The 25799-nt window shown below is 51.5% G+C and overlaps 3 protein-coding genes across 3 annotated transcripts; 1 reads left to right on the forward strand and 2 right to left on the reverse strand.

Annotated features, from left to right (window-relative positions):
* The first annotated feature begins 1898 nt into the window (after positions 1–1898).
* On the forward strand, positions 1899–12271 carry ALDH9A1 (aldehyde dehydrogenase 9 family member A1). The gene is made up of 11 exons (XM_086462440.1): positions 1899–2079; positions 2700–2845; positions 4149–4278; positions 4600–4734; positions 5250–5446; positions 6990–7130; positions 7873–8061; positions 10695–10782; positions 11163–11304; positions 11862–11974; positions 12085–12271. Exons 1-11 carry the CDS (start codon positions 1899–1901, stop codon positions 12177–12179), a joined length of 1557 nt encoding a protein of 518 aa, XP_086318566.1. The 3' UTR covers positions 12180–12271.
* Positions 12272–13308: 1037 nt separating this feature from the next.
* On the reverse strand, positions 13309–19723 carry MGST3 (microsomal glutathione S-transferase 3). The gene is made up of 6 exons (XM_086463176.1): positions 19694–19723; positions 17029–17152; positions 15781–15854; positions 15033–15090; positions 13822–13894; positions 13309–13471 (listed from the first exon to the last, which is right to left on the reverse strand). The coding sequence occupies exons 2-6, from the start codon at positions 17143–17145 to the stop codon at positions 13350–13352; spliced, it is 444 nt and encodes a 147-aa protein (XP_086319302.1). The 5' UTR covers positions 17146–17152; positions 19694–19723; the 3' UTR covers positions 13309–13349.
* A 1317-nt stretch (positions 19724–21040) lies between these two features.
* On the reverse strand, positions 21041–25253 carry LRRC52 (leucine rich repeat containing 52). Its single transcript, XM_009946060.1, has 2 exons — positions 24629–25253; positions 21041–21300 (listed from the first exon to the last, which is right to left on the reverse strand). Exons 1-2 carry the CDS (start codon positions 25251–25253, stop codon positions 21041–21043), a joined length of 885 nt encoding a protein of 294 aa, XP_009944362.1.
* Between the last annotated feature and the right edge of the window lie 546 nt (positions 25254–25799).

Consider the following 25799-nt stretch of genomic DNA (forward strand, 5'->3'; position numbering starts at 1 on the left):
CAGCCCTGCAGAGAGTTTTGTGGCATTATACAGCTTCTGTAAAAGTTGCTTGCTTAGGCAGAATCTGCTCAATTGCAGAAACAAACCTGGCCCTCAGACTTGAGCAAACTGATAAATTATGTCAGTACCATCCACTGCTACTGAACCCTGCATTGCCTGAGTAGTTATGACAGGAGCATGAACGAAAATGCTGCTTAGTTTACTGCTGAACAGACTGATGATCAATCAGTATGTCTCTTGGAAGGCTTCCATCTTAGGCCAGGAAGCTCTCTGCACTGTCTTCTGCTTCACCAAATAATTATCTGGATCGGTCTTGTTGGCTGGTACCTGCTCACCTTGTTTAAAAGGGGTGAATAAATCTTGCTGCCACTCTCAAGTTAGACTGACAGTTTTCCTGAAGCAGGCAGTACACCTAAGGGGTTATTTCTTTCTTCTGTGACCAGAGGTTTATCATGTGGTGCCTTTTAGTGGGAGTTTTTGACTAGATGCATGACAAGAGGATAAATCTGAAACACCTTATGGCAGGGTGGAGCACATGCAACACTGTATTAAATACTGAGTATTGGACTGATTATCACTAATACGTGTGGGGCTTTTCTATAGGGTTATTTAAAGAGAAATTGTGAATGTAGAACCTCTATTCAATGCTCTGCTTCTCAAAAATGAGTATTTGGCAGGTAAAGGAGAGCATCTGCTGTATGCTGATGCTGCCTGGCTCTAAAACAGCATCTCTTTACTTACCATTGTGTCCGGTGTAGCTACAGCCTTCCACGGGAGCAGTCCCGGTTGTATAATTCCCATTTCCCTGGTGTAGCATCTCTTAATTCAAGGGCCTGATCCCACAGCAAAGCCAGAAACACCCCAGCCCGTTACCTGCATGGATCAGCCTTGTTGAAGTAGTTTATTCTGCAGCATGTGGGTGTTGAGTCTGACAGGATCCAAGTAAGACAGCCACGGCAGATCAAGCCTAACGACAAAGTGCACCTTAACAGCTTGGTGCAGAAACCTCCCCTGCTGCTGTCAGAAGCTCCACCCTCAGCAAATCTGGACACATTGCGTCACACCACATTGTCGCCTGGGGAGGGCAGCATTTGCACATCCACAGATTATCTGGGAATTGCTGACTTGTGGCTGTATTCTGGTTGCTTTCTGCTGTCCTTTGTCTGATACAGCAGTTCCTTGGGCGTTGTTAATTGTTATAATGAACTGAGAACAGCTTTCCTTACCTCAGCCACTGAGAGGTCTGAATTCAAAGAGTCTACAAATGGAATGAAAAGCAACTCTGACCACATGAAGACTCCAGTTTGGAGCAAAAAAGTGATGTTCTTGGGGTTTTTTTTTGGTGGATAACTTTTTCTTTTTTTTTTTTAAAAAAAAAAAAGCTGCACGTACATCTCAAGATAAATCGAAACTGTGGAGGTTTAACTACTGCCAGCTGGATGTTCTGCAAAATGAACGCAGACCTATTCGTTTGCTCTTTTTCTTGTCCTTTACACAAGTGGCCACGCAACCTCGTGTCCCGTCCCTGGCCGCAGCTATTAGAGGAGCTTCTCAGCACCTCCGCCGTTAGATGGCCGTGAGCTATGTCCGTGAGCGTTTGCTTTTTTTCCCCCTGCCTTTTCGTTTTCCGCGAGTCTTAAAATGTACCAAAAAGCCTTTAAAACCGTCAGCGTGCCCCCTGGGTGCGATGGGATACTACCGCCAAGCCGCCAGGGGGAGCTACAGCGGCGGGCAGGGCCGCGGGCTCCGCCCCACCCCGGCGGGCACGCGCACGCGTGCCCGCCGGGGTGGGGCGGGGCCCGCGGCCCTGAGGGAGGCGGCGCCGGTGTCCCGGGGGTGGCCGCGTCGTTCGCGGGGCTCGGAGGCTCCTCTACCCTGGGCTTTCCCCGGCCCAGCCGATGCTGGCGCAGTCCCGGTTGCCGACCCTCCTTCCCCGCCTCTGCGCTTTCCGTCCTAGCCTCGCCATGAGCAGCGTTACCGGCACCGTCAGCTTCCACCAACCCCTTAACTACCGGGCGGGAGCCCGCGTTCAGCCCGCCGACGGCAACCAGGCCGAGGAGGTGTATGAGCCGGCCACAGGTACCGCCCCGCTGCCTGCTCGGGGTGTGAGGGGGGCGTTCGGCCTGCGTTGGGGCGCGGGGCCGGTGCCCGGGAGTCGCCTCGGTGTGACTTGCCTGCGAGGGTCGGGTGCTGTGCTGCTTTGGTGGCTGCGTTTTGCCTCCTGCAGCGCAGGTCCGTCATCAGACTTTCTAGCATAAATCAGTTCTGGCTCTCAAAAAAAAAAAAATCGAGTGGTGCCTCATCTTGGCAAAGGACACAATTTAAACCTTTCTAAATTGGGGGTACCTCGGTTTCAGCAGAGTCGCTTCAAGAAAGAGAGTGTTTAACTAGGCTGTGGAATGTGTAACAGAGTCCTGAAGCTGGTGGTAGAAGGATAACCAACTCCAGTGGGAAATGGAGGAATTTTGTAATGGCTGGAGCTAATTAGTAACTGGAACATAACTGTGGAGAATGGCAGATCTTTTACTTCAGACCAGCTGAATTACAGCACCCCTTCTATAGCCAGTTACAAATCAGTGGGAATCCATAGCATGAAGTTCTGGACTGTAGTCTTCAGGGTTTGATGCAAGATAAACCATAGTCTGTGCCCCTTTTCTTAGATTCCCCTCTTACTTATTTCCTGTTTGAAATGTGCCCAGGTCGTGTGATATGCAAGCTGATCTGCTCCGGGGAGAAGGAGGTTGATCTGGCTGTGCAGAGTGCGAAGGCTGCCTTTAAAATATGGAGTCAAAAGTCTGGCATGGAGCGGAGCAGGGTGCTGCTAGAGGCTGCCAGAATTATTCGGGTATGTTGTGGGAGCTCACCTCCTCTTTTGGAGCAGGGTGGTTCTGTCTCTGAGCTTTCTTGTGGGTTAATGTGGCTGTTGGGGAATTCCAGCAGGACTTCCAGAGCCTCAGGAGGAACGCAGGAGTTAAAACCCACCTTTGACCAGAGGAGACAGTAGGTTGCCTTGGGCAGGGCTTCAGTCTTATCACTGTTCAAGGCCAGTATGTACCTTCTTTGCCTAATTCTGCTAGGAGACGTAAAACTGAAGCCATCCCGTTGAGATCTTTCAGGGCTTGTAATTGTTTTCACAACTCCAAAGATTAAACTTCACTGTGCTGTGATTTCAAAGCTGAAATTGCATAAATCCCACCTTTGACCAGAGGAGACAGCAGTTTGCCTTGGGCAGGACTTGGATCTTATCACTGTTTAAGGCCAATATGTATCTTCCCTGCTTAATTCTGTTAGAAGACTTAAAACTGAAGCCATCCTGTTGAGATCTTTCAGGGCTCGTAGTTCTTTTCACAACTCCAAAGATTAGGCTTCACTGGACGTGATTTCAGAGCTGAAATTGCATTAACTGTCACGTTGAATTTTCAGCTTGTCAGACACTTGTCACATGACTGGAATGTGTCTTGTTTTAGCAATAAAAAAATGTAAGAATGCTGGGTTTTATCTTAGACACCAGATAATACACATGGGAGAGAGAGGATACAAATAAGCTAGCTTTATGACAAACTGCTTTATGAGATAAGGTGTTCTTGGACATCGAAGTTAATCCCCATGGAGGCACAGATCTGTAAGAAACCAGACCTTCTCTCTCCAATGTGTGTATGTGATGAGAAAGCTGTTTTCTTTCTTCTAAGCTTCTGCTTTTGCCAGACTTCTGCAGCAGGGTAATATTTCTGCCTGGGAGATGGTCTGTTAAGCAGCGCTTCCCAGCTGCGTTGCTTTGTCCGTCCTTCATTAAGTCATCTGGTTCCATTTTGAACTTGCTGTTTGCTGTTACTCCCCGTTTAGTTCTGTGAATTCTAATCATTGTTTGCCAGCCGGCTTCTAAGTTCAGGTTTGCTCAATAAACAGGGATGTTAAGCAAGACTGGACTGTCTGTGAACCCCAGCAACCTGTGGCTGTTTGACATTCCCCTGTGATCTGTCACCCCTAGGAAACTAATAAATAGCAGTTGGGACTCTGCCTTTTAGAGATGACAATTTCTTATGGCAGAACCTGGCTTGGGACTTGCATGCTTGAGAAGAAGCTGTCTCCTTGTGGAGTTGTACTACAGGCTTCTCTAACGCGTTGTCATTGTCCTGCACCTCTCACAGGAGCAGAGAGAAGAAATTGCCACCTTGGAAACCATCAATAATGGGAAATCCATCTTTGAAGCCAGAGTGGACATCGACATATCCTGGCAGTGCCTGGAGTATTACGCTGGACTGGCAGGATCTTTAGCTGGTGAGAACGTTACTGGAGTTTGCTCTTTACTCTCTGTCCTGCCACTTGCATCCTGGTAACTTTCATGGCACAAGACTATCTTTGGTGCTGATTTCTCTAAGAGATGGACTACTCCTTTTTCTGAAGATCTTGGAAGGATTTTCAGAGATCTCTACCTAATGCTGCCATGCTCTGTGGGCACTTAGGTACCTTCTGTGAGCTTGCTGCGGTAAGAGCTGTGTGTCTCTTGTACCCAATCAAAGCAAGATCTGGCCCCTGAGGTTCTGGTAAGACAGGAAGGGGCTTTGCTCTCCTCTACCTTCTGGCTGTTTTTCTTTGCAGGTGAACACATCCAGCTTCCCGGGGGATCCTTTGGGTACACCCGGAGAGAGCCTCTCGGGGTGTGTGTTGGGATTGGAGCCTGGAATTACCCTTTCCAGACTGCCTGCTGGAAGTGTGCCCCGGCCTTGGCTTGCGGTAATGGAGACTCTGCCCATGCAAGCTTCTCTTTGAAGCCAAATAATCCTGTGAGGGAGAGTGATTTGGAGGATAAAGTCTAGGATTACCTTGAAGGAGGTGTTGAAGGATTATCAGAACCTTCAGGCTGTTACTCTGGCATGAGGAGAAAGGAAATAGAAGCGGGAACACAGCAGTTGCCAAGAGGGTGGGAGTGCATTAGGAAAAAGGCTGATTGCTTGGCTTTGTACCAGATGAGGAAGGTCTCTGGAAATGTCTGCAGTGCAGGACCAGCAGCCCCATCTCCCCGAGCCCTTCCCAGCAGGAAGGTGCAGTTCCTCCCTTTTGCTGGTTGCAGTTTTTAGCTGAAACAGTTTCCTCCTCTCTTGAGGGGATCTTCTGGGATCTGTCAAGACAAACTCATTGTGTGGGGTGAGGGTTTTTTACTTGGTTGTTTGGTGTTTTTGTTGTTGTTGTTCTTTCCTTAAAGTAGTTTGGCTATTAACCCCACCTTGCCTCTGTCTGGATTCCCCTAGGCAATGCGATGGTCTACAAGCCTTCTCCCTTCACCCCTGTTTCAGTCCTGAAGTTGGCAGAGATCTTCACAGAGGCCGGTGTGCCCAAGGGGCTCTTCAACGTGGTGCAGGGTGGAGCGGCCACCGGCCAGTTCCTCTGTCATCACCCAGATGTGGCCAAAATCTCTTTCACTGGCAGCGTGCCAACTGGCAGCAAGGTGGGGGCACAAGGGGTCTGTAGTGCCAGCCTTCCTGGTGTGCTGCAGGCATTGACACCTCCTGGAGCTTTTGTGCACGAGGCTTGTAAAGATGGCTTACAAGTGGGCATTTTTGGGTCTGAGCAAGGAGCTTGCACGTACAGGGTTACACTGGGGCTCCAGTTAGTCTACTGGGCATGGGCTTAGGCCCTTGGGCCTTTCAGAGGAGCCCATTGGTTGTCTTTGTTTGTTTAGCCCCTGGTTGCAGTGAAGTCTCTGAGCTGCTAAAGTGAGTATCTGTGTGGGGAGAGGAGGGTATGTGAAACAGCAGCACTGGGAAAACGTGTGAGCGTTTCTGGCAGTAATAGTTCAGTTTAGCTGCATACAACCTACTGTTTTTAAGCAAGAGGTTAGCTTCTGTGAGTTTCTTACTTTTAGTTTATTCTTCAAAAAACTGAAAGTCCCTGAGAAGACTTTTAGAAACAAATTCTCATTTGAAACACAAATTGAATGCTCCCTACATGTGTGTACCTGTGGGGTGTGTGCGGAAAATTCTGGCACCAATGGTCAGTGTTCACAATGGAGACAGAGGAGTCCTGTATAATAAACTTTATTCAAATAAAGAGAGAGTCCACTGGGCATATCCTGTGGGGTCTCTCAAAGTTGCTGGGGTTGCAGCCCCCTATTTATCCTAATTTCCCAGCTGCATAGGACCCTCTCCTGTTCCCCATTGGCTAAGGTACTAGGAAGGTACAGACTTCCTGATCCACCTACTACATACACTACATTTTTACCCCTTAACATGTACCCGCCTCTGCATCATGCATCGTATGTTTCATTATCATATCATTATGCATCTCCTGGGTGGAGAAGTTAATATTAATAAGTCTATTAAGCCTGCGCACTGTTTCCTAAAGTTGAGAAGTTCAGACTTCCCTTGAAATTTTCGAGGAAAAATTTTTGAATGATTTATTGTATCTAACAGAGCTTTGTAGTCTTGTTCTTGGTTGCTGTTGAAATTCTCTCATTGCTGAGATATGTGGCACCTGCTGTTTTACAAGGCCTGCTGAATAGTGTCGTGTATCTGTCAAGACCTCCTTGTCTTAGTCTTGTTACTTACTAAACACGTGGCTCCTCTGGATAAACAGTGCCATGTACTTGCAAAAACTTTCTCCTCCTTATCTATTCACTATTTAGGTCTGTGGTATCTTGTACCAGCCTGGGGAAATGGTACTATATTTTTGTAAAGACACTCATAATCCTATCGGGTGCAGTGCCACAGATGCAGTTACAGCTGTCCTCAGCTTACGCTGAGCGTGAGGCTTCCTGGAAATGACTCCTCAGGTGTTGGTTTTATCTTCAAAAAAAACCAAAACCCAAACCCTCTGAGACTGTCCTCAGTCTGAACTGAACACACCTAGGAAACCCAGCTTGCCTCTCGTGCTGCCTCTGCTCTTGGTGAAGGGCCTTACGGGAACTCTCCCTTTGGGTGTCTCTTCCCTCCCTCCACCAGCGTTCCCTTTGCCAGTGGGTCACTTGTCTTTTCTGTCCTTGTTTCCCTCAGATCATGGAGATGGCAGCTAAAGGGATCAAACCAGTCACCCTGGAGCTGGGGGGCAAATCCCCCCTTATCATCTTTTCAGACTGTGCCCTGGAGAATGCCGTGAATGGAGCCCTCATGGCCAACTTCCTTACGCAGGGCGAGGTGTGTGTCTGTGGGGCAGGACCGGTCCTCCCCAGCGAGGCAGGGTGGTTTGGGGATTGGGCAGTAGAGCCAGCCTGTGGCCTTGTGTAGTGAGGGATGCCCTGAAGCTCCTGCCTTGCCACGCATTTCCCTGTGCAGCATCACAAGGGATGAGAAGGGATGCTCTTGAAGAAGCCGGTGCAGGGCATCTCAGCAGAGTGTGCCTTAGCTGGTGCCCTGTCCTTCCCAGAAGTCAAGCCTCTAATGCCTGGTACCCAGCTCAGAGCAGCTGCTCCTGTGCCCTGGGCTCCAGTCTGGTGCACAGGGGTCAGAAGAAGCTGCGCTGATGTCCTCTGGGGGGGGCAGCAGGTTCCAGTCTGTTGTGCTGAGTCACAGCCCTATGGGGCTCTGTCCATCCCAAATTTGGGCTTTCCACACGTGCAGCGGGTTTTGTGTAATCCTGCTGGCAAATTGACTTACTGGGGTCATCTCTGGGAACTGAAAAGTCAGCTCAGGTTCCCTTCTGCTGGTGGCTTGATGCGTTTTTGCCACCTGGTGGCATCAGTACCACTATGACCAGCATGGACTGCTCAGTGCAGTCATGAGCAGAAGGGTGACCTAGTCGTCTTTGTACACAGGAACATAGTAGCTGTTTCAGCGGCTGTGGAGCAGCTTTTCTAAGAGCCTCTGTAGCAGGACCCAAGCAGGACAGGACTGTGGAGTGCTGTGTGTCTTACTCTGAGCAGCCTGTCCTGTATCCCAGGTGTGCTGCAACGGCACGCGGGTGTTTGTGGAGAGGAAGATACTGGATGTCTTCACAAAGGAGGTGGTGAAACGCACCCAGAAAATCAAAATTGGAGACCCACTTCTGGAAGACACACGGATGGGAGCCCTCATCAACCGGCCCCACCTGGATCGTGTCCTGGGCTTTATCAAGCAGGCAAAGGAGCAGGTGAGATTGTGATGCTGCCTTGTGACTGCCCTGAAATGTGTCTTTTTCTTGTTAGACAAACAGATGGGCAGCTGCTTTCTTGCCCCATATCCTCCCAGTTAAGCTGTTGGGTTTTTTTTTGCTATGGTTGAATTACTTGGTAGGTGTTGTGGACCACTAGATACATAAGTCTATGGGACCTGACGAGGTGCATCCCAGAGTCCTGAGGGAATTGGCTGATGCAGTTGCCAAGGCACTCTCCATGATATTTGAAAAGTCATGGCAATCAATCAGGTGAAGTCCCTGGCGACTGCAAAAAGGGAAAATTTGCACCCATTTTTAAAAAGGGTAGAAAGGAGGACCCTGGGAACTGCAGACCTGTCAGCCTCACCTCTGTGCCTAGGAAGATCACGGAACAGGTCCTCCTAGAAGCTGTGCTAAGGCATGTGGAGGGCAGGGAAGTGATTCAAGACAGCCAGCATGGCTTCACCAGGACACATCCTGCCTGACCAACCTACTGGCCTTCTGTGATGGAGTGACTGTCAGTGGACAAAGGAGGAGCTACGGATGTCATCTATCTGCACTTCTGTAAGGCTTTTGACACAGTCCCCCACAAACATCCTTCTCTCTGAATTGGAGAGATGCGGATTTGATGGGTTGGCTGTTTGGTAGACAAGGAATTGGTTGGATGGTCTCATCCAGAGGGTAGTGGTCAACAGCTCGATGTCCAGATGGAGATCAGTAACAAGTGATGTCCCTCAGGGGTCTGTACTGGGACCAGTACTGTATAATATCTTCATCAGTGACATAGTGGGATCGAGTGCACCCTCAGCAAGTTTGCTAATGACACCGAGCTGAGTGGTGCAGTTGACACGCCTGAGGGATGGGATGCCATCCAGAGGGACCTGGACAAGCTGGAGAGGTGGGCCTGTGCGAACCTCATGAGGTTCAACAAGGCCAAGTGCAAGGTCCTGCATCTGGGTCAGGGCAATCCCCGATATCAGTACAGGCTGAGGGATGAGGGGATTGAGAGCAGCCCTGCAGAGAAGGACTTGGGGGTGATGGTGAATGAAAAGCTGGACATGAGCCAGCAATGTGCGCTTGCAGCTGAGAAAGCCGACTGTATCCTGGGCTGCATCAAGAGAAGCGTGGCCAGCGGGTCAAGGGAGGGGATTCTGCCTCTCTACTTGTCTCTGGTGAGACCCCGCCTGGATACTGTGTTCAGTTCTACGGTCCCAACATAAGAAAGACTTGGACATGTTGGAGCGAGTCCAGAGGAGGGCCACAAAAATGATCAGCAGGATGGAACACCTCTGCTAGGAAGAAAGAGAGCTCATTCTGCTGAGAGTTGGGATTGTTCAGCTTGGAGAAGAGAAGGCTCTGGGGAGACCTTTTTGCAGCCTTTCAGTACTTAAAGGGGGCTTGTAAGAAAGATGGGGACAAACTTTTTAGCAGGGCTTGTTGCAGTAGGACAAGGAATAATGGTTTTAAACTGAAAGAAGGCAGATTTAGACTGGATATAAGGAAGAAATTTTTTACATTGAGGGTGGTGAAACACTGGCACAGGCTGCCCAGAGAGGTGGTAGATGCCCCATCCCTGGAAATATTCAAGGTCAGGTTGGATGTGGGCTCTGAGCAACCTGATCCAGCTAAAGATGTCCCTGCTCACTGCAGGGGGATTGGACTAGATGGCCTTTAAAGGTCCCTTTGACCCCAAACCATTCTATGATTCTGTGATTAAAAGTGGCCCCATGCATGTCTCTGAATTGGCATTGAAGTTGACATGGTTTTCATATCCTGGTGTTGCCAAGTTCTAGAGCTTGTAAGATACCCAGCATAGTGTGTAAATTGGGATAATCTGTAACATTTGGGCTGGTCCTAAATTGTGGTGACAGCTTGCACACTTGGCTGTTATCTCATTTGGGTTCTAGTTTTGTTGATTGGAGAAAGAGCTTACTAAGGGTCAAAGGCCAAATTTACAGGTTGCTGGAAACGATCTCTGTAAAAGCAATAAGACCTACCCAGGCTTTCTTGTTTGTTGGTGGTTTTTTTTTCTCCAGGTTTTATTGTAAAGCGTAAAGATGTTTTAAATGTTAGTGCTAGGTAAATGGCTCGGTGTAGCTGATTTGGGGATGGGCTGGAGAAGGGGAACTGTGAGTGAAAGCCAGGAGGGCTAGAGGAGGATTCAGAAACAGGATGTGGAAGGAGATGTGGGGAAGGAGAGGAGAAATCCCCATCTCTCAAGTGGAGCATTTGATGGAGGTAGGTGTTTCTTGCCAGGTGGAGTGCTAAGGGACTGGTTGACTCACTAACGAGGGAATTCACACCATGTGAAGATGTGGAAGTTTATGTGATGGTAGCTGAGGATCTGTTCCTAGTTGTAGTTGCTTCCCTCCACCCTCTAGTGGCTCCTGTGGCACTTGCACCCCAAACTAGTGGTGTTTGGACTTTTAGAATGGGTCTCGCCGCCAACCCTTGATCTATCAGTGATGCTCTGTCAGCAGTCCTGACCTGGAGAGACACCAGGGAGGGCACAGGCTCAGTTTATCCAACAGGACTGTAAACCCAGCAAAGAGTATCAGCAAGCCAGAGCTGCGGCAGCTGGGCAGGGTGCTCCTGGACGTGCCTGCCTACCTTCTCCTTGGCTTTTTCAGGGGGCAGAGGTGCTGTGTGGTGGGGACCTGTATGTGCCAGATGACCCAAAGCTGAAGAATGGCTACTACATGCGACCCTGTGTGTTAGGTATGATCCTTCCTATTCATGGTGCTGTGGTCTTCTGTGTGGATGTTACCGTTCTCTTCCAGAGAAAACTGTGTTCAGCGTAACCTGTCTCTGTGTATGTCCACAATGTGGACAGGCACTCACGTGTGTGTACTAGGGAGAGCTGAGGCGCCCAAGAACTGCATCCAGAGAAATACCTGCTGTTGGAAGGCCTGGCAGGGCAGGTGCAGTTAGTGCCTTTGCTGCCTTGAGATGCAGGATGGGACTTGTGCCTCTGGTAGCCAGGCTGGGCTGGCTGTGCAGTGCCGAGCGCTGTCTTGAAGGCTGCAAGGGTTGCTGAACGCCCAGGCTGTGCTGCTAGCTCTTCCTCCTGAAGCGCATGTGCTCTGCCTTGCTTCCAGGGAAGTGCACGGATGACATGACGTGTGTGAAGGAAGAGATCTTTGGGCCTGTCATGTCCATTCTGCCATTTGACACGGAGGAGGAGGTTGTGGAGAGAGCCAACAACACCAAATTTGGCCTGGCAGGTGGTGTCTTCACCAGGTATGACTGGGTAGCGTGGCTGGTGCGGAAGCGGTCTAGGAAGGGGAGGAGAAGGGAAATACTGCAGCAACTTGATGCTCCTCTTGCGGTGCTGACGTGGGCATGGATATCCTCTCCCAGAAAAGCTGGAGCAAGGGATTGCCAAAAGGGAACTTTGTAAATGACTCTGCATCTCTTCCCATTTTTTGCTGAAGGGTTAGGTGGGCACAGCTGTCCTTCAGGCTCCTTCTAGCTTGCACTTGGCCTGCTGCCCGCCTTCCTGCAGCTCCAGGAGACATGCAGCCTGCCACCCCGCTGAAAGCGTGCAAAGACAGTTGTTGGCGGCTTGCTGTAGACTGCTTTGCTGGTGTCCTTGTCCTGCCCTCTCAAATCAGATGCAGTTTTGAGTGTCCTTGGGAATAGGTGCTACATCCTTTGGGCAGGCAGAGACAGAGTAGGGCAGGTCGGGCTCCAAGAACCACTGTGACCTGCTGGCCTTTCTCTAGTGGGATGTTAGCTGGCAGGGAAGGAAGGGATTGAATGGGAAGGGATCCAGCTGAATTGCCCTTTTCCTGCAGGGATATCCAGAAGGCTCACAGGGTAGTGGCTGCTCTCAAAGCTGGCATGTGCTTCATTAACAACTACAACATCAGCCCTGTGGAGCTGCCTTTCGGAGGATACAAGGCATCAGGTGAGCTCTGTTTGACCTTCCCTGGTCTGACTACGTGCCAGTAACAGGTAGTGTAAGTGGTACCTGGCACTGCCTGGAGCTGTGTTCTCACTTCTGGCTTGTCCCTGCAGGATTTGGCAGAGAGAATGGGCGGGCAGCCATTGAGCACTACACGCAGCTGAAGACGGTCTGTGTGGAGATGGGTGATGTGGAGTCTGTGTTTTAGGGGCGTTGGGGCCTTGCTCAAGGGAGCATCAGCCAGTTCTTGCCCAGAGATGCAGATCATTTACACAGCAATAAAGTGCTCTAAAATTGTAAGTGCCTAGAAGGGAACAGTGCTGGAGCGGCATTTAGCCACCCTGCTCCTGCAAGGGGGAACGTACACACCAGGCTCAGCCTGTGGGCCTGCTCTGTCCTGTTTGGTGGAAGATGGGAGCCTCGGAGTAGGAGGCACCAATATGGCTTTCGGCAGCAGCTTGTCTGGCTATGTTGGTGTTACCAGAGTCTTGTCAGTGGCCGAGGCATGGCCCAGGCTGCTTCCCCTGCTGTGTACCTTGAACCCCATTGCCTTCCACCCTCAGTCAACTTTGGTTTTGGCTTCTCAACAGATATGACCCTATTCAGTGCACATAGAAGCTCCTGGACATGTTGATATCCTGTAGCTATAGGCTCTGCCTATTCTCTGACTACATTAAAGCTTAAGGGTAGGATTGTTTATTCCCTCTAGCCCCCTGTAAACACAAGTTTTGTTTTTTCTATCTGTACTTCACTTCCAAAGTGGGACAAAATAATGTAGGCTTGGCTAGCTGATGCTGCCTGGGACAGGCATGGCCCTGAGAACCATCTCCACACACAGAGTATGGAGCATAACTGGAGTGGTACCAAGCTCTAGCATAGGATAGAGTGCTGCTGCTCTTAAGTGAAAGCTGTTTGACTTCCTTCCTCTAGACCTACTGTTCTCTATAAACATGATGAAGCAACAACTTTAAATGTTTGTCTACATCTTTTTTTAGCAATCAAATAAATGTTAATTCTGTTTGCAACATCTTATCGCAGACTGACATGAATTGAGGGGTCCAGAAATAGGGCCGCTGCTGTATGGGTTAAACAGGTTGCAAGATAGCTTTTTGGTCACTAAAATCATATAAGCTAGAACATCTCTGCCTGACGGGCAGATTGCTGTAGTCCTACACAACCAGAGTCGTTCTAGCATTCTGCAGAACTTAAGAAAACCTTCTGTAACTTTAGAATGAAAATACCCAATTGACAACTTCATTTTATTGAATGATGAGAAAAGAAAAAAATCAGGAAATTAAATGTTCTAAAAGAAAAAAATCAAAAATCCCTTTAGTTTCCCAGGCAGCCATCGTGATGGTCTTCCTGATGCTCTGCATCATCATGATCTGCAATGTGCCTGGCAGATCCAGCCGAGGTGCTGGCAAGCTGAATACACGCCTGTGCCCACCAGCCCAATGAGTGCAGCTGAACCAATGGCCCCTCTCCTTCGGTTTTTTGGATCTGGAAAAAAGACAAGTTTTGTCAGTTTGGCAGCCCATCACGGAAAGGCTAGCCCATCCTGAAAATTAAAGAGGGAGCAGGAACCCAGAGATCAATCTCAAGGCAAAACAGCAGGCACCAGCTCAGGCCATGTACCTACTCTCAGTCTGCGCTAGCATTACTAGTGCTCTTCCTATCAGTAGGAAAAGCTTACTGCAGAGTTAGCAGCCTCTGGACCTGCACCCTTTTCTCTACACCCTGATTGGAAGCTGTATGCTGCCTCCTTGTGAGCTGGAAGGGCGAGCCCCGGGGCTGCTGTAGGAGACTGCAGTTCCCAAGCACCTGCTGTGGGCTGCAGGGTAAAGACCTACCTCCTGTGTAGTACCCATAGGCATAAAGGAGTCTCCCGACGATCCAGGTGATGCCAAGCCCTGTGGCAAGCCGCTAGAGAGAAAGGAGAAGCATTAAAGGTTTTGGAGACTTGCCACTTGCATATGCTTAGCTGTTCTAGCAACCCTGCTTCAAAGAAGCGACCACCAACTACAGCGTGGGTCCTGACCTTGCTAGGACCACGGGCAGCCAGCGTGGGGGAGGCAGGTGACTGATGTGGTGTGCTAGGGCAAGTTCTGTATAGGAGGAGTTGCTTTCATGATGCCTAGGGGGAGGGAGCATGTGATGTGCTGCAGATCCTTGCTCTTTTACAGCACAACTCTTCCCAAGCAAGAAATGGTGTGTTCAGCATAACCACACAGGCAGCAGGTGCCAACTCTCATTTCACCACTGTCCAATTAGCAAGCTAGACCTTGTGTCAGGATTTTGGAGGCAGCTGTTGCCCCAATCCACTGCCTCCTGCACTTGTACAGGTTTTCTCTTTGCAGGTTACAAACTTCCACCTTGCCTCTTAATTTAGAGCTTGCTGCAACCCTGGCAGCAAGATTTGCCCATGCTGCTTCCTTTCCTCTCTGAAAAGGAGTATTCGTGAAGGACCTGATTTGTTTATTGGTGGCAAGAAAGAGCTACTGGTTTTGGCCTCTCCCACAGGCCTGCCTCCTCATGAGTTGTCTACATCTTTCAGTGAAAATTAATCCAGGCTTTTTTTTGATCCTTTGTGCACCTCCTTTGGTGGTGGAAGTGAGTGGGAAGATCACCATGTTCCCCATCTATTCTTATTAGACAAACTCCTCATAAAAGTGTGCTTAGAAGCAGAGGGAAGGGTTCCTGTCCCCAGCTGCTGAGTAGCACTGCTGTAAGCCCAGCAGGGCTTGTAAGAGCCGGGCAGGGTTGGAGGGACCCTTCTCACTGACAACTGGAGGCTGCGAATGCTTCGGTTTGTCTGACAAGGCACCCTTAGGGGAAGAAAAGGGCTCCAATAGCTGAAGCAGCAGTAATGAGTTCATTAAATACTTACGATTCCACTGCACAAGACCTTCTACAACTACATTTTCAGAAGGGGCACAGCTGTGAAGCGTGATGTGGTTAGCAATGCAGCCCGCTGCCTCCGGAGGGGCTGGCTTGGCCTGCCCCAGGACAGGGAGCGAGAGCAGAGTTCGGTCACGCAAACCTGCACTGTAGCATCACTCACCGGATGGTAGACTCCACCGACGGCTAAAAAGAACAGGAAGGCAGGGTAAACTTCCAATCTGAAAATAAAAGCAAGGAGAGGTTGTGTTTGTGCTCAAGTTGCTTACAAGGAGGAAACTCCAGAAACGCAGAAGCTCCGAGCATCCCCTGCTGAGGTCTCTGTTGGGCCTGGCTGTTATGAGTCTCTGTGCTCGATGCTGTGGCCACAGATGGGTGAAAGAGGGAATCTGAGCATGCACAGACTTTTAGTGACTTCCCCCTGTCTATGCCTCTCTCCAAGGCTACCCACCCGCCTGCTCTTTCTGTTTTGTGCCCTAAGCCACTGCTAAATACTACTTGCCACCAGCTAACCCAGGAGGAATTGTTCCTCCCACCACCCCTCTGATGTGGTGTTGCAGCCTGGTCCACAGTAGCTGCGTGGACTGAGACCTCTCCCCAGGGAGACCTTGGGAGCCCGACAGATCAGCAGCCCCCAGACAGGCTCTTCTGGAAATGAGATTTCTAGTGTCTCAAGATCCCCCCGTGGAGGCAAAGAGCCAGGCACTGAAGGAGGCTGCTTCGCTGCCCCATCTCACGTTTTAAAGCATGGTAAGGAGCCAGCATGGCCTTACTGCTCAGCATTATGTGGCTGTGTCTTCCTCAAGCGTTCGGCCTGAACCTAAGCACTTGGCAGCAGCGAGTCTCTAGCTGCAGGCCCTGCTCCACAGCCCTGTGCATCTTCAGGGTCTGCATGCACGCGTGTTACTCACGTGTTCTGGTGTGCACGCTGGATGCAGTTGAATATACGCCCGTGTTCAGCGTCTGTGCTGTACATGGTTGGATACTGCCAAAAAGAATAAACCAGCAGCAAAATATGAGCAAGCGCAGTCTGGGCTCAGAGCCTGTTCTCCAGCAGCGAGGAGCGTGCCCTGCAGCACCTCTCCCCAGGGAGCCCAGCGCTGCCTGGGTGCTTGCAAGACTGACTTGCACTGGCAAGTTCGAGCCTGTCTCCTGCCCCACGGCGCACAATCGCTTTGTTGAAATAGCTGCTTGCCCTGGGCCACTTCCTGAACTCCCTGAGCAACCTGAGCATCCCCTGGAGCTGGCCCTGCTTCAAACAGAAGATAGCCAGGCGCTGGGTGACCTTCCTGTTTAAATCCCAGCTTGCCAGAGGGGAGAGCAAAGCAGCCTTACTGAGGGCTTCCCGCTGTGTCTCCTCTGGGGAGCTGGCAGCAGCCGATCACCCAGGGACAGGCCGGGAGGACAATGCCTTCCTCGCCACCACAGAGCCGAGCAGGCAGCCGGAGCTGCTGCTTGGCTGCAGAGGCTTGCCCCAGCCCGAAATCCAGTGCTCTGTCCGCCATATGCACTGGGTGCGTTTGCTGTAATCCTCACTTCATGCAGCAGGAGTGGGGTCACCCCAACAGGCACCTGGGCCCTGCAGCACACATCCAGCGCTGTCCTTGTTCCCAGCCCTGCTTATCACTTCCCTGAGTGACTGGGGAAAGAGCACAGTTTCTGCTGGGAGCCAAGTGGCACAGCAGTCTCTGCATGCCATGGCCCTGACTCACGGACAGGACAGGCTGCCCCCACCCAGCCCACAGCCCTGCCCAGCTCAGAGGCTCGTGGATGAATGCTGAGGGAAGGTCACTTTGACAGACTTCTTGTGATAAGGCTCACATGCTCCCCCTGAGTTTGAGAAACCCTCCTGTCATTTTTTGTTGCACTACGATCCCTTTGCCCCTGCTGCATCGGCCTCCTTTGCAGGGAAATGGCTGTGCGGCTCATCAGTGTTTCCAAGCTCAAAGCTGTCTGAGACAAGCGCCTGATGTCCCAAACCCCCAGCTCTGTTGTGCTGTCTGCTCCATTCCAGAAAGCTCCACCCCTTCTGCATCCGTATGGTGGGGCGGGAAATGTCAGCAAGTCACCCAAAAATAAGCAAGGTGTCACCTAGCTTGTCTGCAACACCCCCCGCAGACCAGCTCCGACCCTCCCCTTTCCTTAGCTGGAGCACTCACCTCCACATTGTACTTCTTGCGGGCCTTGGACACTTTCACTGCAAGGTGCGTGACCAAGACGAAACTGGCAGCCCCCGTCAGGATGACGTAGCCATACTCCTTTGAGAGAACAGCCATCTTGGTGCTGTCAGAGAAAGAGAACCCGTTACTGTTCCAGGGTGTGACTGGAGAAGTGGCAGCTTGCTACATACAGATATGCGTGTGCGTAAGAGCTGCTGAGCGTGGACCCAAGACCTCCCAGCACGGGGACTGGCTGAAAGAAGAGAGAAGCGGTGAGTTGGGCAATTTTCACCTCTTGGTGCCTGCTGGGTATTGAGCACCACAAACCAAGGGCTCTTGGCTCAGTTCCTGTCAAGAAAGCCTTAAAATCACTTCCGTGTTGGTGGGAGGCGGTGTCTGGAGGACTCTAGTCCAGCCTCCGGCTCAGAGCAGGACTACGGCCAACAGTAGGTCCCAACAGCTCTCGTTGCGGCTGGCTAGGTCCCACGACCTCGCTGACACAGTGCTCTGCCTGCAGGGAGGTGGATGGAAACTGATTGTTCACAGCCACTTCCAACCCCAGAACTAGGGGCCACAAATGAAGTCAGGAAACAGACTTGAAACAAAGCAAAAGAGGCGGTTTTTTATGCAGTGGGAAACAGACCTGTGGAACTCCCTGCCGAGGGATGTTGCAAATGCAGGCGGTTTTCATAAACTCGAGGGGAAACTGGGCAAGCTCTGGGAATAAGGAGTAAGTTGGGAGTTCTAATACAGACAAACACAAACTGGCTCAGAAATCCCCTGAGCTGAAAGGAGCTGGGCTACATGAATGGTTAGTTTGTACCACTAAGGTCATCCTTACATAAAATAATTATAAACCCCACCACAACAGCAGTAATAACCAAACCTTTTTGGTAAAGAGGCACTGGCCAGACGAATGATGCTCACCCCCGCAGCTTCAAGGAACCCTCTCAGAGCCACAAGTCAGGGAACAGCCCCCAACAACACGCCGCTGCTGGCATTTACCAACATCTGCATGAGCAAGTCTGCTGGCCAGGAGACACCAGGGCCTGTGTGGTTTGCATTTCACGGTTCTGCGCTTCCTCGCACAGGTCTGAGACAGAAGCAGGGAGCAGAAGGTGCATCCAGCCGCCTCCACCACACTGCCCCACAGCAGGCTGCGTTGCGTGCTTCTCCCTCTTTCCTGCTCCCCATCTGCCAGACCTGCCGTCAGCTTGTGCTGCTGGGTTCACCCTCCCCAGCTGCAAGTGAGCACAAGGGCCCTTCCCCACAATCCCAAACCTCAGATGTTGTCTGTCTGTGTGACCCAAGACGGTGCTGCATGATGCAGCAGAGCAGAAGACAGCAGGGACCCCTCTCCAGCACTGGGACGATTCCCTCTCCAAACCAAACCCCAGCCGATGATGCCTATCTCCATCCGGTAGCCCCATGATGCAGCCAGGTTTTGGTGGCTCCTGACCTGTCCCACCAACACAATCTGTCAGTGCGGGGGAAAATGGGCCACATCACAGAACCAGTTCAAGCAGCCTTCCTATTGCAACAGCGCCAGCATCCCTCACAGGGGATCTTCAAGGACCAGACACTTGTATTTCTCTTTCGCAAAGGGATTATTATTGATGGAGCTTTGTCCATACAAAGTCTGGTAAACAATTATCAGTAAGAACGTTCAAAACCTCAAGTAACTAAGAAATGTCAGCTGCACCCACATGTAATAGAGGTTAGCACCTGCCAGATGAGACACTGAAAATACAGCACACTCCCACCCGGTAGCGCAGGCTGACGGACACATTTCCCACTTCAAATTACAAGGTCAGTGGAGAACCCCGCCTGCCAGCAAGGACCAGGCATTTTATCTTTACAGTGCTAAATTATCACCCTGGGTTTTATCTTAGCAGCCAAGTGCACAGCAAAGCATTAAGCCAGGTGTATTACAAAGCTGCCACTCTTACACCACCGGTATAAAACCGTGCCTCAAACCTTTGCTCTAGTAATCTGGAGCCAAACACAGCACTCTAAAGTCAACAGGACTTTCGGCCTCTCCAATCGCACGCCTTGTGGCTCTTTCCGGATTCCGGCACCTGATGCCTCAGCAACCTCGGGCTTTGCTGACAAGTGCCGGTGCGGTGCACAGGGCTGCATTTGCACCTTCAGTGTTTCAGGCCAGAGCTACAGGACCAAGAGGTTCTGGAGCATGACACAGCACAGCCCAGGAGCAGTACCAAAAGAGCTCCCCGGGGGTGCTTTCACTCCAGAAGAAGGGTTCTTACCAAATCTGCCCTAACACTACAGCCACTCCGAGCCAACAAAGCTGATTAAGCCTCCTCGTGCTTGGATTCTGACTGGACTACCAGGCACAAGCTCAGGCTTTCCCTCAAACCCTTTGCCCCCCTGTCCCCAGGCGAGCCCCCGAGGCACGGCCCCTGCAGGCCCCGCGGGCCGGGCCGCAGGCCGGGCCGCAGGCCGGGCCCCGCCGCGCCCCGCTCGCCCTTCCGCCGGAGCCGGCCCTCGGAGGGCCGCAGGGGCAGCCACCGAGGAGGCCCCCAGCGCTTGCCGTGTTTCCCTCACCCTCTGTCAGGATACTAAGCCTAAGGCTGCGTTCCGAGCACCGCCCGGCCCCGGCCCGGCCCCCGGAGGAGCGAGCTGGGGGTCCCGGGCCCGCACTCACCTCAGGCACGGCGCGGAGCAGCCCAGCACGCTGCGGGACCGGGGCGGGGAGCGGAGCCGGGAGCGGAGCCGGGAGCGGGGCGGGCTCTGGCCGCAGGCGGGGCCCCGGGGCGGCGCTCGGTGCGGAGGGGCGGCCCTGGGCAGGGTTTTGGGGGTGGGCTGGGCGCGGGCTACTGCGGCTCGGCAGGGGGTTTTGCCGTGCCAGTGCCTTCCAGCAGGCCACGGGGGTCGCTAAGGGGGCCTGCGTCCTCTCCGGTAGCTCCGCATGTGTCCCCGTCCCCTTGGCAGGCTGTGCTGCCATGCCTACTCTCGACCATTTTTGGCATACCGGTTATACCTGAGACTGGAGATTTCAGCTTTGATTCACGGTTCAGTGGCTCTAAGACAGTATGGTATTTTATACCACGCTTGCTGACATCTTCTCCTGATTTTCCACTTTATTTCACCAGATCCTGCTGGTATCAGATGAAGAAGCCAGTGTTTCACACGTGGAGTTGCTGTACTTGGTCATGCAAGCAGATACGTCTCTTGGCAATTACCAGCATTAGTGATAAGAAGGATCTTATTTACACCTCCCTTTATTCTGGTCTGTATATGCAACCCTGGGACTTTGGCATCAAAGCACAAGCCATTTCCAAGAGTACTTGGAGTGTGTGTAAGCAGTGTTTTTTACATTAAAGAAAAAATAGCCAGTTTTAGGGATATGTGATACAAAACTGGAGCTGGACTTCCCAGTAAATGTTCATAAACCAGTGAAGGTACAGGGGGTCTGGCCGCAGGGGGACAAATGGTGTCTTTTGCAGTCACCAGTGTAATGGGGAAGAAAGCAGGACTCGGTGGGATCCCACGCCCCTAAGGTCCTAGTTTAATCTCTTTGCTCGTGTACCTGCCTTTCCACAGTAGAAAGTTCTTGGATTCCCTGGGGCTCCAGGGAGATATCTGGGCTGGTCCCACTAAACCCTGCTGGGCTTTCTGGCCAGAAAGGCTGTGGTGAACTCCGTGGCTACAGCATGGTGCTGGGGGCTTTCCTGCATTTCAGGTCATACCACTTCAAGCTGGTCCTTATGACCCTGCTTTTCTGTGGTCTAATGGTAAAGTGGGAGTGTAAATGGCTGGCACTGTGGACAACTCTCATGCCCCTCAAAAAGGAGTAGTTTGCCAGTGTGCTGAGCCCCAGTGGAAGAAGACAAGTGGAGGTAGCACAGTGAGTGAAACTGGAGCACAGAGACTTTCTTCTCTTGCAGTTTTATTTCACTTCAAACAAATAGCATCTAGAGTGGGACATCATGTGGGAAATCAGGCAGGAAGTTCCCACAATGGGCCTTCAGAAGAATTTGTAGGGCCAATCCTAAGTGCCTCTGTCTTCCTCCTCCTCCTCCTCTTCCTCCCTGCCCTTTGAAGTGTGGACTTCATAGATGACAGCACAGACGCCAGCCAGCCAGGCTGCCATGGTGCCAGCAAAGAATATGCAGAAGCCAATGAGACACAAAAAGATGTAGTCTTGTTTGTACAGCTGGGTCAGGCAGTTGAAGTGAAGCTGTGCCTCCACTGCAGGCATTTTCAGGGCACGCAGGCCTTCTGGGGTGTAGCAGGTGATGTTGTCAGCATCTGCAGAGGGAAAAGCAAAATCAAAGCTCTCTTGCCTGTGTCTTAAGCATTAAACAGAAGTCCTGCTAGAAAAATGATGGAGGAGTTTTCTAAACTCCTGAAAAATGTCTACAGATTTCACACCCTCTCCCTCTGTGGCTTAGGTAGAATCAGACAGGCAAACCTTTGCCAAACCCTGCTAAACCACAACTGTCAGAGTGATTTCTGCCAGGTTGCCAGAATGATTTCGGTGGTGTTGCCTCCACAGGAAAATATTGCCTGTCAGATTATGCCACTGCAGCAAACTGCTGTCCCTGTACTTTTCATCTCTGCTGGTTGAGCGCTTTTATTTTAATATAAGAGCACTTGCTTTTGGGTTTTTTTTCGTCTCAAACACCTTATGAAGTGATACAGCCTAAATGATGCTGGAATAATGAGGGTTGTGCACATTGAACAACTAGGGTGGTTTGCAGTTAGACATAGCCTTACCTGCTCTGTGAGAGAGGAAGAGGGAACTCATCAATGTTTCAGTTCCACTGAAATAACGACTACACCCTGTCATATTGTGTTGATAAAACAGATGCTGGCTTTTCCCTCTTAAGTTAGTGAAGGCTGAGCGTGGTGAAAGCTCCATCACCTTTTGGCGTCTACAGAAGCATGGTGTGCCCTTGGCCACGGCCCTTTCCTTCCCTGCAGGTTTGGAACTCCCCGGGCCAGACACAGTTACTGTGCCAGGCACAGGCTGGGCACTGCTTGATGCACTAGATGGATGGGCTTGAGGGAAAGGGAGTAGTGGAGAGGAACAAGCTACAGGGGATTTGTATTACATTATATTATCATCTGTACTACTGAGTGGTATAGCTGCAGTGGTTGTTTGTGCTGATGTCTCTCACTGTCCTGAGTATAACCGGAGAGCTTTTATGTCTCCATCATGCAAATCCATCTAGACCTGGGCAGCTTCGTGTCACCACCTAGACTGCACAGATCCAGCTGAGCACAAACTAGTGGAGCAAAGGTGTTCTGCAAAGCAGCAGCAGCTTTTTAAAGGCCAGGATGGGGATCTGCTCGTGGCAGATTTCAGGGCTCTCTCCCAGGACCTCTTTGCAGTCAGCTGTCAGCCCCTATAACACCCTCAGTTTACGGCCGCCTCGTCCCGATGAAGAGGGAGCTGCCTTTCCCTGCCTAAAGGCAGGCGGGTGTTTGTGACACAGGGTGTCGAGCCTGTGTTCCCTTACTGGCAGCGTGAAAGCTTTGCAGGGCTCTCACACCAGTCCCGGGAGGCACACGGCCTCCTGCGGCCTCACCCACAGCGTCTCGCCAGGATGCAGCAAAGCCCAACAGAGCAAGGAAGCGGAGCAGCCTCTGCGGGCTCCCTGGTTTCTTTGGCTCCCTCCTTTCCCAGAGCACAGTGCAGGGATCCATACTCCTACCTCCAGTCTTTGCTGCCACTGCACTTCCTACTCCTACCCTCCCAAATTGCCTGCAATTAGCTTTATTCTCCTGTTCCAGGGTTCAGTGTGCTATATCCAATCTTACTGCTAAGAACAGAACTTTTACACTGTTCCATAACTGCCTGTAACCTGTATGAGGAAAAAAAAAAAAAACAACTATCTATAGGGAGCTTAGTACATTTAGTAAGACAGAGGGATATCCTTAATTCGGTTCTGTCCTAACACCAGCTTTCATTTCCCCTTCCCTTTTCTCCCTTGGGGCTCTTTTGTGCCCCTTATTCGATGGACAGACTTTCTCAAACAATTCCTCTTTCGCAGCTCTCTCACTGGTGTGTCCTGCATTACTGAAAACCAGGCTTTCTTCCTCAGTATGTGCTGTGTTCCTTTTCAGTTTGGAAAATCAAGTTCATGTGCTGCAGCTGCAGAACAAAGCTTTGCCCTTGGGACCAGTGTTTTTCTGGGAAAGGGAACTGGTGATCACCCTGCCTCGTGAACACTCAGTGTCCACAGCCCAGTTGCAGAATCTCTCAACATGACGGGAAACAGCTGGTTTTGGGACCCCAGATGATGTGTAAGGAAAGAAGTCTTGGAGACCCTGTTTTCAAGAAATGGCTTTTATTCAGAGGCAAGTCGTGCTGTGCTACTGCAGCCCGTGGGACTCAGCGCTCACCTGCATTGCGCATACATTTCTTATTTTGTAAAACTTAAAATAAAAGAGAGCCAATTTGCTCTGGAGTGCTGGAGGAAGAGTGGGAACATATGGAGCCTCCCAGCCATAAGGATACAGACACTTTTCTGCGCACAACTTGCATTCTGTTTCACTCTGTCAATCAAATTTCATCTAGGACCCAAACCAGAGCTCCCATGGGAACAACAAAAGGGCTTTTGCTGACTTCTGAGCATTGGTCACAGTCTGATACAGAGGATCAGTAAAATGTACCTGCGCTGAGGGCTGAGGAGCACTGTGAGAGCTGGAGGCTGAAGGATTTGTAATTTTTATCTGTCTCAGCATAATGGCTGCTCTGCTCCTAAGGCAAAGGGCATTGTGTTCACTCTTCATGTACAGAAACGGGCTGGCGAGGAGAGGCGTGTGACCACAGCCCCACGGAAGTCAGCAGCTAGAATCTCACTGGCTTCCACGCTACCCCACACTTTTCCTGGAGACCCCATCAGTGAGAAATGAGTGCAGAAGAGGAGCTGACTGGCTTTCAACCTGGCTTTGTTTTCAGCATTGAGCGGAATTGCTGCTGTAGAGGTTGCACGAATGAGGTCTTCCTGCCAAGCACGTTGAGCAGGAAGAGGCTAGTGGGAGGTGTCGGAGGTGAAGGGGATAGGGGCCGAATGGTGGAGAGCTCAGGGCTGGAGAGGCTGCCCTGAGCAGGTCAGAACAGAGGCAGGAGAGCATTTCCACAGAGAGAGGCGTGTTAACTGATCATTACGGAGATACCGGTACTGCAGCAGCACCAAATGATCAGAGCAGATGGAGACAAGGCAAGAAATTCAGAGCAGCAGCTTTCCCAGGGCAGATCTCCCCAGGGCCGTATCGAGCTCCTTGTCCTTGGCACTGCAGCCACGGGGTGCTGTGACTCATAGGCACAGGGACACCTCCTGAGGCTGGAGCTAGGTGTTTTAGAAGGAGCAGCAACGCCCTAGCTGCAGGCTACACCTTCCTGACTGTCCTGAGCGTGTGAGCAAGCGTGACTCTGTGGGTGGAGCACGTGTAACCCAGCTGCTCCGATCCGTGTTTTGTGCAACACCAGAAGACAGGACCCACAGTCGACATGCAGTGGCACAGCCCCGTGAGCTGAAGTTTTGGGAAAGAAAACAGAGGGCCCTCTCCATTCTACACAGATCTGTAGGAGCAGGGAGGAGAGAGGTCCTGCTCACACAGCCCTCACCTGGAAAATTAACGTTGCTTTCTGTCATCCAGGTGATGAAGTCCAAAAAGGAACAGTTGCAGTGCCACAGGTTGTCACTAAGCCCCAGAAACCTCAGGTTGGGCAGGTCCCGGACAGTGCTGGTGTCCAGGAACGTTAAGCCTGTCCGGCTCACATCCAGGTGCCTCAGCCAGGTGTTGTTGGCAAAAGCATCCTTCTCGATGGCCACAAGGTTGGGATTGTCTGAGATCTTCAGCACCACCAGGCTGAGGAGGTGTGAGAAGGTGCTGAAGGTGACCTGTGTGAGGTTGTTGAAGCTGAGGTCCAGATAGACAAGCTTGGCCACACCAATGAAAGTGAAATCCAGGTCATCCCCCAAGAGGTTCTTCCTGCAGTCCAGATAGATCAAATCAGCCAAGAAGCTCAATTCCACTGCCGGCAGGTACGAGACATTGTTTGCCGCCAGAATCAGCTGCCTGGTGTCCAGCGGGATGGCCGCAGGGAACTCCTGCAACTGCTGCCCCGTGCAGTTCACTTCCAGGTACTGACAGCTACACCTGCTTGGGCAGCTGATGCTCTCTGATGCCATCCCCATCCCCAAGATAAACATGAGGCTCAGAGGCCGTGGTCTGCCTGAAGGAGACATGGTCTAACACCTGCCGGGCCGCTCAGCCCTTTGGGGACGGCAAGCAGCCCTGTGGAAGCAGCGTTACCGTCACGGCTGTGCCGAGGAGGTGTCTGGCTGCAAGGCTGTGGGGAAGCGCTTTGTGTCCGTGACCCACCTGACTCCTTGGCAGAGCGCCTGGCTGGAAACCGAGCCCGGTTTCTACATCGGCAAGTGCGGAACAGTGGCCGGAGCGTCTCCATATCACACCCGGTGCCAGCTGACACCTCCGTGATGCCAACACCTTGCGAAAGCTGCCGGGCTTCGGGGACAGGGCTGTGACCTCGAGCAGGTGCCGCCTTCAGCCGAGTGGAGGCGCGGGGAAGGCGCGCAGCGGGCGGGAGACACAAAACTGTGCAGGGCGGGTGTGAACTGTGCGATTTTTGTCACAAAGGGTGTCAAAATCCAAGAGGTGGCCACTTGTACTGATTAAGCAAGCCAGCCCTGGGCAACGCTGCACCGGAGTGGCTTTGTCTCCTTTCAGGGGGCAGGAGAAGGCGGCTAAGGAGGTTCTTCCAGAGGCATTTT

This window comes from Leptosomus discolor, chromosome 3 (genome assembly GCF_034619465.1).
Source record: "Leptosomus discolor isolate bLepDis1 chromosome 3, bLepDis1.hap2, whole genome shotgun sequence".
Classification (NCBI taxonomy): domain Eukaryota; kingdom Metazoa; phylum Chordata; class Aves; order Leptosomiformes; family Leptosomidae; genus Leptosomus; species Leptosomus discolor.